At 62.1% G+C, this 13,269-nt stretch overlaps 1 protein-coding gene across 1 annotated transcript in view; it reads right to left on the bottom strand.

Moving 5' to 3' along the window:
- Positions 1-12,653, bottom strand: part of UNC13A (unc-13 homolog A) — a 40,412-nt gene extending 27,759 nt beyond the window's left edge. The window contains exons 1-8 of the mRNA XM_058657779.1: positions 12,533-12,653; positions 5,519-5,618; positions 4,299-4,416; positions 3,057-3,180; positions 2,686-2,759; positions 2,166-2,220; positions 1,697-1,732; positions 672-879 (exon numbers count right to left, since the gene is read on the bottom strand). Coding sequence (XP_058513762.1) covers positions 672-879; positions 1,697-1,732; positions 2,166-2,220; positions 2,686-2,759; positions 3,057-3,180; positions 4,299-4,416; positions 5,519-5,618; positions 12,533-12,554 — 737 coding nt within the window. The 5' untranslated portion in view covers positions 12,555-12,653. The remainder of the gene's footprint in view (positions 1-671; positions 880-1,696; positions 1,733-2,165; positions 2,221-2,685; positions 2,760-3,056; positions 3,181-4,298; positions 4,417-5,518; positions 5,619-12,532) is intronic.
- Between the last annotated feature and the right edge of the window lie 616 nt (positions 12,654-13,269).

The following is a 13,269-nucleotide window of genomic DNA, read 5'->3' as shown; positions in this document are numbered from 1 at the left end:
AGGGATCAATCAGGGGGCAGGTGCCAAACTGCCACCTCTCCATCACCTCCTTCTCCTGTTCTCAACCTTCCGGGGCTCCCAGTGACCTGCTACACAAGAGGTACCCAATCCTACAGCACATCCCCAGGCCCCATCTCTCCATCCCACCCTCCACACCCACCAGGGCCCTACGCCTGTGCCACCTGCTGTGCCCTGTGCCGGGCCAGCGTCGCCTGCTGAGCTCAGACACACTACACAGTGGTCACATCCTCCAGGGAGACGTCCCTGCCTTCTGACCAGGTTGGACACAACCCCCCGACACAGCCCCCATTGTATGCACACCCAGGCAGACAGGATGACACATGGGGCACCCTTCCGCCTTCTAACCCTTCGTTCAGTCATCCCTGCCAGTCAGGAACATGGCCCTGGGGCACCCCCTTCCCTAGCCAGCTCCCATAAGGACCGTTCTGTTAGCGCCCCCTGGTGGGCAACACTGGAAGGGACTCCTCCTGCTGGTGGAAACTTGTAAGTGCATGCCTGGACCTGCCAGCATCCCATGTGGCCGCAGGTTGGAGTCCTCCCTAACCCTAACCCTAATCCTGAACCCACGTGGGAGACCCTTACTGCTAGCAGGCACAGGTGGAATCTGTGGGGAGAGGAGAAAGACCCACCCCCCAGCCCCCAGCAGCTACCTAAGGGCCCGTGTCTCCGAGAACTCCTCATAACTGTGCACGGAGTCGCTGTAGGACTCCCGGGACCCCAGGGGTGGTGGACGCACGGAGTATTGGTGGACAGAGGCATTGGGCTGGGACGTGGTGTAATAGGGCGGCGGAATGCTGTTGCTGGTTTCACTGCGGTAGTCGCTGTCACGGTCGTCCACCGCGCTGTCAGGGTCGTCGTCTGTAAGGACGAGGTGGGGAGGGGGAGCCAGGGGGAGGGGGTGAGCGGGGATCTCCTCTGATCACTAATTCAAGCAGGCCTCCTCCTACTGGGGGTCGTGTTAACAGAGGTAGAAGCTGCACAGCCAGAGAGGTGAGAAATGCTCATCTGAGCCCAGAGTCTGGCTGGGGCATAGACTACCTGGGGGGATGTTGAAAGGGAACCAGGAGGCCCAGAGTGGGGTGCAGGAGCTTGGTACCCAGGAGGAGCTGAGACATGAGGGTGCGGGGGCAGCAGTGTTGGAGCTGGGACAGGTGAGCTGCGTCCCCCAGCAGAAGGACACCCAGTGAGCCTGTACACGCCCTCCTGGGGCCACAGCAAGGGGCTCCTGGCATGCACCTGCGACCTCAGCCATCCAGCAGACACTGCCCGACACCCACTCTTGGAGAGGAGCAGGAAGACAGCAGGGGATCCCAGAAGAGGAGGATCAGGTAGGGATTGGTCTAAACCACCGCCCCCTTCTTCCCTGCCACCCCACCGAGGCCCTCGAAGACAGGTGCTCATGGATGAGGGGTAGGAGGGTACTGATGGTGCCGACCACAAGCCCCTTTCCCCACAAAGCTCCTCCTCCAGCCACAAGCCCCTCCCTCTGGCCACAGGCCCCTCCTCTGGTCACAAGCCCCACCCCTAGCCACAAGCCCCTCCCTCTGGCCACAAGCACCTCCTCCAGCCACAAGCACCTCTCCCTGACCACAAACTCCAACCCCTCACTTCTTTGTGAGATGACGGGGCCCTTGGGGCTCCCCCACACCCCCCATTCCCCACCCATTGAACTTACTCTGCTGTTCCCCCCAGCCGAAGTAATTCCAGTTGCCTGCAGCAGGAAGGGGTGGAGTCACAGGTGATGGAGGGGGCTTGGCACTGCCCTGGGCAGGGGCGGGACAGGAACTCAAAGAGGGACAGCCTGAAGTCACACTGGGTGTGAGCAGCGGTGGGGTGTGGGGGCCTCGAGACCACCTCACTTCCTGTATCATCCCAGCACTTGCCGCTCAGGGCCACACCCCAGCCTGGAGTGGGCTCTTTCCTTCTGTGCTGACTTATGGGGGCGACCAGAGTTCATGACCAGGGAAGGACCCGACCCACAGGGCATTCACATGTTCTGGCCTGGGCTGCCTCCTACTGCAGTGCCCACCAGGGCCCCTGCAGTGCACCCAAGTTAATGCAGGGGACAGGTCCCTGCCCTGCTCCAGGGCCCATCACCACCCTCCTCCCCCTGGGGAGACAGAGAGGGGCAGGGCTATGCTTACAGCACTGATTGCTGGGGGCTGACAGTGGCTTCTCCTGTTCCTCTTGGAAGGAGTACTGTGAGAGAGAGAGAGAGAGAGAGAGAGAGAGATCTTCCACCTGCTGGTTCACTCCCCAAAGTGTCGTAAAGGCCAGGACTGAGCCAGGCTGCAGCCAGGCTGCCTCCCAGGGCGCTGGAGTTTCTGGAGCCGGAACTTGGACCAGGAGCTGTCCTAATCGCTCTGCCAGCTGCCTGCCCCAGCTGGCCCCTCCTACTCTGAGAACGCCCAGGGAGCTGAGCGCGTTGTGGATGGAGCAGAGTGGGACTCAAGGCCCAGGGAGGTCTTGGAAGGTGCCAAGGTGGACAGGCCTGGGGCTGGCAGACCCTGCAGTCCTCAGCCCCCTCAATGCTTCCTCCAGGCTCAGTGTAATGGCCGGAGGAGTGACAGCTGGGAGCTCTGTGGTGGGTGGTCAGAGTGGAGGAGTGGGGAGCCCCGAGGTGAATGGTTGAAGCATTGAGAGCTGGGAACCCCAAGGACCCACCTCATCCTGGTCGCGCATGGCATTCAGCTGCTCCAGTTTCTTGGCCCAGTAGCGCGCCTCCTCTTCTGGGATGTCTGTAAGTGCGGGCTGGCTCAACACAAGGCCCCAGCTCTGCCCAAGCCAAGCCCTGCGTCAGGCTCCACCCCAGCCTCAGACCCCGCCCCTGGCCTTACACCCCACCTCAGCCTAAGCCCCACCCTGACCCAAGCCCTGACCCCCAAGTCAGCCCAGCTCTGGGCCAGGGAAGCCCAGAAACTAAGGGAAGGCAGACCCTCCCCTGCCCTCAGCCCCAGCCCCAGACCCGGGGCCCCTCAGAGCCGCAGGTGCACCAGCAATGTAGAGGGCCCTTCCAGCGCACACGGGGCACTCACCCAGGGGCAGCTCGAAGCGGGTGTCCAGCAGGATACGGTGGAAAGTAGGGTCCTTGGTGCCGCAGATCTCGCTGTCCGCCATGATGACCTGGGAGTCCAGCGTGAGCCACTCGCCCGGGCCCTCCTGTGCGACATGGGTGTGGGGGGTGAAGCACCTGTTCCCACGCTGGCCGGAGGGACGACAGGCCCTCACCCCCAGCTCAGAGCGGAGCCGTGTGCCCACAGCACAGATGGGAGGGTGCAATGGAGTCAGACATGGCCACTACCGCCTCTGGGGAGGGGTGAGGGGGACCCTGACTTTAGAGAAAAGCTGGGATTCTTCCCCCCACAAACTTCTTCCATGGAAGACCAGCCTTTAAGCAAATGGGTCCACTCTGACTCTCCCCACACCCTAGTATCATCATCTCTCAAGGGGGAGCCACGTTCTGGGGCCAGCCAGGACACTCCTGCCCAGCCTGCAGGAAGGGAACACTGGGTCCCCCTCCCCTGCCAAGCTCTATGCTTGCAACTGTTACATTCACTTCCTTCCTCTATTTATTCATTCCCAAAGGTGCTTCCCTGAAACCAGAGCTGGACACACACCCCCCAGGCTGCAGAGAGGTTGGGGCAGAGCAGAGGGAGGCCTGGAGGACCCTGGGTCGAGGGTGGGGGATGCTTGAGAGAGTTTCCTGAATGGAGGGGGTTCAGGAGGGACACTGGAGGCCCAAGACACAGCACAGGGAAAGACAGACCCTGTTGGGGCCGACAAGAAAAAGCAAAGTGGAAGACAGAAGGCCAAGGGGACTAGGCTGTGGGGAGAGAGGTGATGAACCGGTCACAGAGACCAGAGGGGCGGGGTTCTGGCCCAGCCCCTTCCTCTCCTGAGGCTCAGAAGGCAGGAATCCTGCCAGAGCGATGCCCCTTCCAGCTGGCTCCTTAAGACTATGTTTCCTGGATCCCTTGCAGCTAGGTGGGTCCGCGTACAACTACTTCTGGCCAACAGGTTGTGAATGAAGCGCTATAGCAAGCTTGTGGGTTGGACCCTGAATCCGAAAAACGAAGCCACACCCTCCCTAACTGCCTCTCCCCATCCCCACTCCACCCCCCCAACTGGAAATGCAGATGCAAGGGGGAGCATCACGCAGCCACTTTGGGATGGAAAGTGGGAAGGACTTGGGCCCTAAAGACTTTGGTGGAATTTTCCCACAGAGGACACAAGACGTGAAAGCCTCATGCCTCGGGCTTTCTGCCACCCACACGCACCTCGTTGGACTGGCGGATGGTCCGCAGGGGGATCCACACGGTGCCCACCATCGTGTCCCAGATGAGGCCCTTGTTCCACACCTCCACCGTCAGCCCCAGGTCCAGGCGGTTGATCTCGCTGTGGACAGAGGAAGAAGGCTCAGAGAAGCCGGCTCCTTTGTCCAGGGACACACAGGATGGGGTACGTGGCAAGCTCAGTTCTCAGGCCTCCCTCAGGCACCACAGCTGCCTCCCACTGACCATGCCAGGAAGAGGCTGCAGCCCCCTCGGCAGCTCCCCTGCGTCCAGCACAGGGTCCTAGAGTGGGGGTGTGCACCCTCAGCCACAACTACAGATAACCACCCTGTTGGCTCTACCCTACGATCGCCTGGGACAGCTGCGACAGGCGCATGCTGCGTAACCGCAGGCAGGTGTCTGCCCCTCTCTGGGACTACCCACCCACCAAGGTTGTGGGCAAAACTTGAGCCAGCACACGCGGGGCTGGCCAGAGAGACGGGGGGGACTGTGCCCTGGCTGGTGACTGTGAAGCCATTGTGTCATATTGAATATCTACTGTGTGCTGAGCGGGGGTCACACAAGGGTGGGGGGTTAGCACTGACTCCCCTGGCCCCCAGCTGCCACACAGTGTGGCGCGACAGTGGTCAGGAACATAAGTGCATGCAAAGAAATGAGAGCCGACCATTAAGCAGGACAGGGTTGGGAACTGTTAGTTGGGGCCAGCGGTCAGGATGGGCTCCCCTGAGGAGGTGACACGTGCTTGGAACAGGGAGCCAGTTGGTGGCAGTAGAAGTAAAGTAGCAGCCCTGGGGTCCCCAGGGGCACCTTGCTGCTGGGGCAGGTGAGCTGGGGGAAGTGGAGGGTGGGTATGCAGGGAGCCAGGTGGGGACATTCAAGGGGCTTCCCCAGGTGACGGAGCCCCGGGGGCGGGTTTTTTTCCAGGACACAGAGCCACGGGTGAGAGAATGGGAATGGAAGGTTTTAAAAATAGCCCGGTGGCTGCCCAGAGAACAGATTGCAGGAGGCGGATGGCGGCAGGAGGCCAGGGCCGGGTCAGCCAGGGCAATGCTGGCGGTGGTGGCAGTGGTGAGGCAGCCGCTGAGGACTCAGCCTAAGGGGGAAGCCCACCCTGCCTCCTCCAGCAGAACTGGCCAGCGGGGGTGGGGGGAGTGAAGAGAACACACACACACACACACACGCACACACACACACACACGCCTTACAACATGAAGTCCTGCTCCCAGCTGGGCTGGTTGCCCCGCACAGCGATGGTGGTGCTCTTAACATTCTGCACCTTCAAGGTCACGTACGTGTTGAACTTCTCTGCGACAGAGAGGGAAGGGCTGTTAGTGCCGGACCCTGGGGAGAGGAGAGTGGAGGCAGAGCGGCTCCATGCCTCTTTGGGGCTCCCTCCCCCTGTCCTGAGGGGCTGTCTCATGGGAAGGAGGGCAGACGGCACTTGCTGGCCAGCTGGGATAGCTTGGAAAAGTCCCAGGGCACAGGCTCCCCTGCCCCAGCATCCCCACCCTGTCTGCTGCCCGCTGCACTCCTGGTCACGGGTTCAGAGTGAAGCCCCCTCCATGTCAGAGGGCTCAAGGGAGGAAGGTCTGAGGTTCCAGGCCCCACATCCATCAGCCGCCCACCTGGACGATCAGCAGGTGCAGTGGCCCCTGCCCCGCACCCCACCCCCACTGTAGTCAGTGACCCCAACAGGTGGACAGACAGGACAGGAAGGAGGTCACTCACCTTGGGCACTGTCAAACTTGGCTTTTTTTACTGCGAAGAGAGAGAGGCCGGATAGGGAAGGAAGAGAGGCGTGGGTGGGAGAGAGACACACGGGGGCCAGAGAGAGCCCCCACCGTGGAGGCGGGGGGCGGGGCCAGCACATACAACAAAAAAGATCCAGGCAGAGAAAGGAGAGAGGAAGAGGAGGCAGGGATGAGAGAGAGAGAGAGACAGCAGTCAGAGCAGAGGGAGAGCTGGAGGAGAGTCAGACGCCAGGAGGGGTCCCCGCCCCCTCACCCCCACACTGCCCCTCCACCAGGACGGCCCACGTGTCCCCATGGTGGGGGGGTTCCAGACTCCAAATGTCCCAGGGACACAATCCAGGGCCTGGCTGGTCAGTGGCTAGAAATCATCTAGGCTAACTTCCTTATGGCGAGGTGGAATCCCAAAATACACATCGGAGACCTGCCCCCAGAATCCAGTGTCAGGTCGCACACACCCCCACCAGGCAGGGGGTGGGGAACAATGTGCCTCCACTCCTGACTGACCCTGAACAGTCCTCGTCCACCCATCCCACACCATGCGCCCCCAAACCACCCCCTCTCCCTCTCCCCTCTTCTCAACTGAATATCTTCATTTTCATTAAAATATGCACACACACTGAAGCAAGAAACAGCAGGCTGAAAAATGCCCAGGGTTGGCAACATTTCCTTAAGTGGGCAGAGCTAGCGTGTGAAGCCAGGACTCCACTGGGGTCTCCCAAGCCCGCGGGCCAGCCTTGGCCGCTTTCCCAGGCCACGGGCAGGGAGCTGGATGGGAAGTGGAGCAGCCGGGATTCGAACCGGCGCCCCTATGGGATGCCTGTGTCACAAATGACAACTTAACCGGTTAGATCACAGCGCCTCACCTGCGGGCTCTACGTCCCTTATAAATCGCAGGTAGACTTCTCAGCCAGGGCAACCCAGCGGGGTGTGTGTGTATGCGTGTGCACACAGCTTTGGACCAAAGCCGGGAAAAAACGTCCATCCAGTTAGAGCCTGGCGGCCAGCACACCTGGCAGCCACCACGGGCAACTTCCCACACCAGGCAGCTGTGAGAGAGGTGGGCATCCCACCAGCCACCCTCAAAGGGGGACCCTTGGACTGGGGTGGGGAAGGAGGGCTCCGGCTTGCAGTGGGGAGCACCTGGTTTAGATTCTGGTGCTGTGTGACCTCAGGCTGGTGGGTCACCCTCTCTGGGCTCACCATATTTCCAAGTCTGGCTATGTCTCTGCCTCTCTGTTGTTTCTTCCCTTCCACCTCCCCCTTTCTTCTCCAACCTCCCCCATTGTTTCCTGTACCTCTCTCTCTTTTTTCCTCCACACTGTAAATCAGCTACCACGTCCCTGCCCACCCAGGGGCACCTCATCCCCTTCTCACAGCCCCACAACCCCATTACCACTCAGCACCTCACCCCCTGGCTGTGTGGAGCCTCTCTTCCTGTAGGGGGACATGCAAGCAGAGGCTGAGAAAGGCACACACACACACACACACACACACACACACACACAAACGGACGGGATGGGAGGGGCGCGCTTGTCCGGAGACCTGGAGGCTGGGGGCTGGGCTGGGGAGGAAGAGGAAGGACTGGAGAGAGGGGTCCTTCATGTTCCGCCCCATCCCCATCGCCGGGCTGGGTGGGTTTTGGGGTCACCCGGGGCGTTTCCAGCCTGCGCCGCCAGGACCCACGCGCGTAATGGCGCGCGTGCCACGGGTCACGTGGGCCCCCGCGGCGGGGACCGGGTGATGGGCGGGGCAGCTGTCCCCTGTGCGTCACGCGCGCAGCGGGATGGACCGCCGAGGAGCCGGCGGTGGGGAGGTGGGGGTAGGGCACCCCCATCCCGGGCTGCTTAGAGGCGGGGAGCAGGGCAGAGCACCCTCACCCCCTCCCCTGCCCATTACAGCTTTCACCATGACTTCCGTGGGTTCTTTAGGGGCGCCCCTGGCCTTGACTCCAGGGTTCCGATTGATGCAAGGGGAGTTGACTCTAGTTTGGGGGCGCGTGGTCATGACCCGCCTAGTGCAGTAGGGGCAGAGGGCAACCACGGAGGGGCGCCTCTGCGAGGCCCCCTGCTCCGGCACCGAATTGCAGCTAAGGGGTCTGGGTTCGAGTTCCACCTTTGCTCACGAGCACCCTGGGAGGCAGCAGGTGCCGGTCAAGTATGTGGGTCCCGGCCACTCTGAAGTTGGACGACCCGGTGGAGTTGAGGGGTAAGGGCTCCCGGGGCGCGCTCGGGGCTAGACCCAACAGGTCGTTGGCGCTCCTGGGAACTGCTGCGCCCCTGGAGGGCGGTGTGAGGTTATTAGCACCACGCTCTAACCAACTGAGCTAACCGGCCACATAAGGTGTGAGGTTATGCCTGCACCTGCGAGCCCCACCCCGGTGCAGGCGCACGCTGTCCGGGGTGCTGAACGCTCGCTCTCGCCTGGTGGATACCTAAAGAACTAGGGAGTGTCTTCCCGCCTCCAGGCCCGGGAGACCCCAGCAGGAGCGAGCCTCCGACTTGAGAACATAGTAAGTTCTCAGATTTACCCTCAGGGACCTTATCTTATAAGCTTTTGGTGCCCGTGAATGAATAACCAGAGCTATCCCTGAGGGCATCTGGAGAGAGAAACCAATAAAAGGCCTTGGGTGGCATCAGGAATTTGAGGGACCTATGTGTGGAGGTTTCTGGGGACGTGGGACATGAGATAGGCTGGGCGTGTGGGGACACAGCACCACGTCTTGTCTCCAAAGGGCACGAGCGAGCACAGGACGGGTTAACCCATGGCTCCTGGAGAGAGTTGGTGATTTTCAAAGTCCTGGAATACGAGGAGGTTTAATTTTGCCTCCCACTCATTCCCTAGTCAGCTGTGAAGCCGGCCAGCATCACAGCCAGCTGAGGGACACTCAGCCTCGGTTTACACCTTCTGTGAAATGGGCCTGGGCAGAAGAGTTTGCCACAGGTGCAGGTAACACCAAGTTTGCGGCTGATGTCACCGTGACACATGAGGCCACCCCCTGTCATGGCCATTCATTGATTTGGTCCCATCAGCCAGTCATCAACCATTGGTGGCTTCCTCAAGGCCCCAGGAGGTTGCCACCAGGCCCACAAGCAGGTCCAGAAATGAACTGTGACATCACACGCCTACTCCCTGCTCTCTCCCACTCCTGGGAGGGGGAGTCACACAGCCCCTCCAAGCCCCTCTTCTCTCTTTGCCCACCCACCATGGGCGGCAGGGGGAAAGGGCAGGGGTAGGGCTAGACTGCCAGGCCAGTGTCTGGTATACAGTAAAAGCCAATGGCGTAATTTCACCAGGGGCCAGCTGCTGAGATCTGGCAAGTAGGTTAAGTCTTGGGGGTGCGCACAGGGCGGGGGGGGGGGGCAGAGGGCAGAGGGAACACAGGGAGGGGAGACAGGACATAGGGTATTAAGCCAATCCCACCACCTGGATGGTGGCCTCCAACATCAGAGCAGGTTCATGTCCTGGCTGCCCCACTTCCCATCCAGTTTCCTGCCTGTGGCCTGGGAAAGCAGTGGAGGACGGCCCAAAGCCTTGGGACCCTGCACCTGCGTGGGAGACCCAGATGCAATTTTTGACATAGCCCTGGCTCTTGCAGGCACGTGGGGAATAAACCAGCAGTTGGAAGATTTCTCTGTGTGCGTGTGTGTGTGCAGCTGACATCTTTAAAATTATAATTTTTTTTTGGAAAAGCAGATTTACAGAGAGAAGAGACAGAGAGAAAGATCTTCTGTCTGTTGATTCACTCCCCAAGTGGCCACAACAGCCAGAGCTGAGCCGATCCAAAGTCAGGAGCCAAGAGCTTCTTCCAGGTCTCCCACACGGGTACAGGGTCCCAAGGCTTTGGGCCGTCCTCCGCTGCTTTCCCAGGCCACAGGCAGGGCGCTGGGTGGGAAGTGGAGCAGCCGGGATTAGAACCAAAGGCCATATGGTATTCCAGTGCTTGCAGGTGAAGGATTAGCCTATTGCGCCATCGTGCCAACTCCAACTGACTGCTAACTTAATGTACCAGACTTGTTTCAAAGAAGAGTGGGAGGGCCCAGCACAGTAGCCTAGCAGCTGAAGTTCTCTCTTTGCATGTGCCAGGATCCCATATGGGCACCAGTTCTAACCCTGGCAGACCCACTCCACCCGGTGGAGGTGGCGGAGAAAGCTGGTTGACCACATTCCTTCACATGCCAGTGCATTGGCCTGTGTTGCCAGTGGGCAGCAGCTGGTGTGTCCTTTAGGTGGGGAGCTGCCAGTGAGTGGGACATGCCGGTCTGGGGGAGCTTCTGAGCGATGGGCCAGGCGGCACACACACGTTGTGGGGTGGAGGTGTGCCTGGGTGTGTGAGCGCCGCCTGCTTCGGAGCACCTCTGTGTGTAACAGTGCCTGCATTCGCCCATCCAGAGGGGCAGGTCCAGGCCCATGCTGCCCCAGGGGCATGCACGGGGCCTTGGCGTGTGCGTAGCTGTGCGGTCCCTGTGGGCCCACGTCTGAGGGGGATCCTCCAGTGGCCCACAGGTAGCTCCAGCCAGGTAGGCGTGCACCTGCTGACGCTCGCACATCTGTGGTCACAGGCGTGGGTGGGGGGTGATGGTGACAGCAGACCCCTGTGTGTGCCCCTGAGGAACAGCGTGGGCCAGCTCAGGCCAGGGGTGCGCGCGCCTGGAACCTCGCCTCGGTACAGGGGGTGCACTTGGGTTCCCACAGGGACCCATCTGGAGCCAAGCGTGTGTAGGAACAGGCAGACGGGGGCGGCCTTGTGACTGGGAGGGGCCAAGTGTGCCCTACGTGCCAAGGATGGCTCAGCCCTCCACTGCAGCCGGTCCCGCCCCCTCCCTCCACTGGACATCCCCCCAACACACACACACACACACACACACACACCCCTCCTGGGGACCCCCTCCCTCTCAGGAGGACCACAGCTGGATCCTCCTCTTGGGCCTTCCTTCTGGAAGCCTCCGCCCTCGAGGGGGGCCCCACCCCCTCTTCTCACCACCCCCGCAGCAGCCCAGCCTCCTGCTTGCGTCACTACCCAGGGCGAGATCCCGCCCCCACCTCCTCCCCCCAACACACACACCTACTAGGCAAACCTGGCAAAAAAAAAAAAAAGCCCCATTGGGGAGGGTGTAAGGTGGGGCTGGGTTAGGGGGCGCAGGAGGGGGCCCCCTCTTTCTCCCACCTCCAGCACCACCACCCCACCTCAAGTCCTGCGCCACGTGGAAGCAGGGGAAGGTGTCTGGACCTCCCTCCTGGGGTCTTGATCCTGGGGGTGGCTAAGCAGGGCGGGGTCCCCCTGCCCCTTTAAGACAGCCGGCGTCCACGCCAGCCTGGGTGGCCGGCTGGGGACGCGGGGCGGGCAGGGCCCGGTTTGTGAATGGAGCTGGGGGAGGGGAGGGAGGCGGAGGCGGGGCCCGGCTCCCCGAGCTGCCCAGCGCCCCCTTCTTCGCGCCCCGGATCCCCGAAGTTCAGCACTGGATTTCCGACCTGATGGAGCAGGTCCCCCCCCTCATCACCGCCACCCAAGGTCTCCCGTAGCCTGAGATCTGAGGATTTGGTTAACATATCCCTTCCTCCCCCCACCAAAGCAGGGGCATAGAAATGAGTGAGGGGGTTGGGGACCCAGGCTTTATGACTTGGGGGTTCAGAGGCCTCCCTCCCGCCCCTCCAGCCACTTAAGGTCTCACAGAGCCCCTCACCCCGAGTTCTCTGTGCTGTGGTGCCTTGGCCGGTTGCCTGGGGTGTGTGGATGCGCTGCTGGTAATTGGGGGGTCGGGCCCTGCGTGCGCCTCCCAGTGTACACTATGGGCTTCGGCGTGGGCCCCACTACAGAACCGTTCTGTCCCCAAAATAGCTCTCCCTGCCCCCCACCCCTCACCCCCTGCTTGGTCCCCTCTCCCCTCCTTCCCTCCAGCCCAAAAGTGGGTGAGCAGATCCTGGGGGGCAAGGGAGTGGACGCGGCTGCAGGCGGGGCAGGGCTGGGGATATGTTTGGGAGGGCGTGGGGGTGAGGGGCCAGCGGGGAGGGGGAAGCCACAGGCCAGCCCCACATCCCCACTGCCAGTCCAAAGCGCCCCCAGACCCCTCTCTCAGAGTCCCCCTCTGCGCCTGGGAGGGGTTTACTCAGCTTCCCACCCAATCCCCTCACCCTCAGAACTGGGGAAGATCTTAGAACCGGGGGTTGTCCTACTCAAATCTTGGGGGACCCCCCCTCCTCCTGCGGCGAAGGCCCACCCGGCAGGGTCCACTTCCAGCTGCCCCTCACACCCCATTGCTAGGACTCGCTCCAACACCCCAGCCACCCAGACCACGACCCTCCCACCACCACCCGGACCACCACCATGACCACCACCCCCCTTAGGAACCCTGCCCACACTGCCAGCCCCAGTCTAGCCCGTTTCCCGATCGGACGCGCTCCCCGCGGTGGTCAGCCACGCGTCCGCCCGTGGATCGCCAGCCGCATCCACGCGGACCCCGCGCGTCCTACCTCCGACGCACAGCAGCGACATGGCGCCCGGCGGGGCGGGGGTCAGCGGCCGCGGGGCTGGGGCATCGCGGGGCAGCGCGCGGTCACGCCGGGGCCCGGCTGCCGGCCATCTTGCTTCAGCACCGGGGGGGCGCGGACAGCTCCTGACGTGGCCGCGCGGGGCGAGGCGGAGCCGGGGCCGCCTGATGGGGCGGGGGCGCTGCGGGCTGGGGGGGCGTTAAAGCGCCAGGCGGGTGCCGCACCCCGCGTCGGCTCCTGCAAGGGGCGAGGTCCTCTGTGTGCGTGCGCTCTGGCCTCACCGGCCCTGGTGGACCTGCAGGCTCCTACTCCACCTGAGCACCCCCTCTTGCAGGAAGCCCTCCCTGACTCCCCCTTCCTGTAGCTCCATCCTCACTCAGCGCCTCCACCACACACACACACACACACACACACCTGCTCAGCCCCAGCGCCTGAAACCCCCACCAAGGGCAGAACTCCCTGCTTGGCGCTCCCCGCACCAGCATCAGAGAGCAGGAAGGGGCCTCATCAATGCAGGGGGGGAGTGAGGCCGCTGAGGGGTCAGCCGACCCTCGGCTGGTCACACGGCAGGTTTGTACCTCCGTTTTCTCATCTGTAGAATGGGAGGAGATCTCTGTGTGGCAGGGGATGGAACAGCAACAGAAGGCACCGGGAATGGTAAGGCCGTGTCAGTGGTGGCTGCGATTAAATTATCAGTTACTCAGGGATGGCAGGGAGGG

Source organism: Ochotona princeps, chromosome 33, assembly GCF_030435755.1.
Source record: "Ochotona princeps isolate mOchPri1 chromosome 33, mOchPri1.hap1, whole genome shotgun sequence".
NCBI lineage: Eukaryota > Metazoa > Chordata > Mammalia > Lagomorpha > Ochotonidae > Ochotona > Ochotona princeps.
Note: the sequence above shows the minus strand (reverse complement) of the source record. Positions and strands in the feature narration are given on the sequence as shown.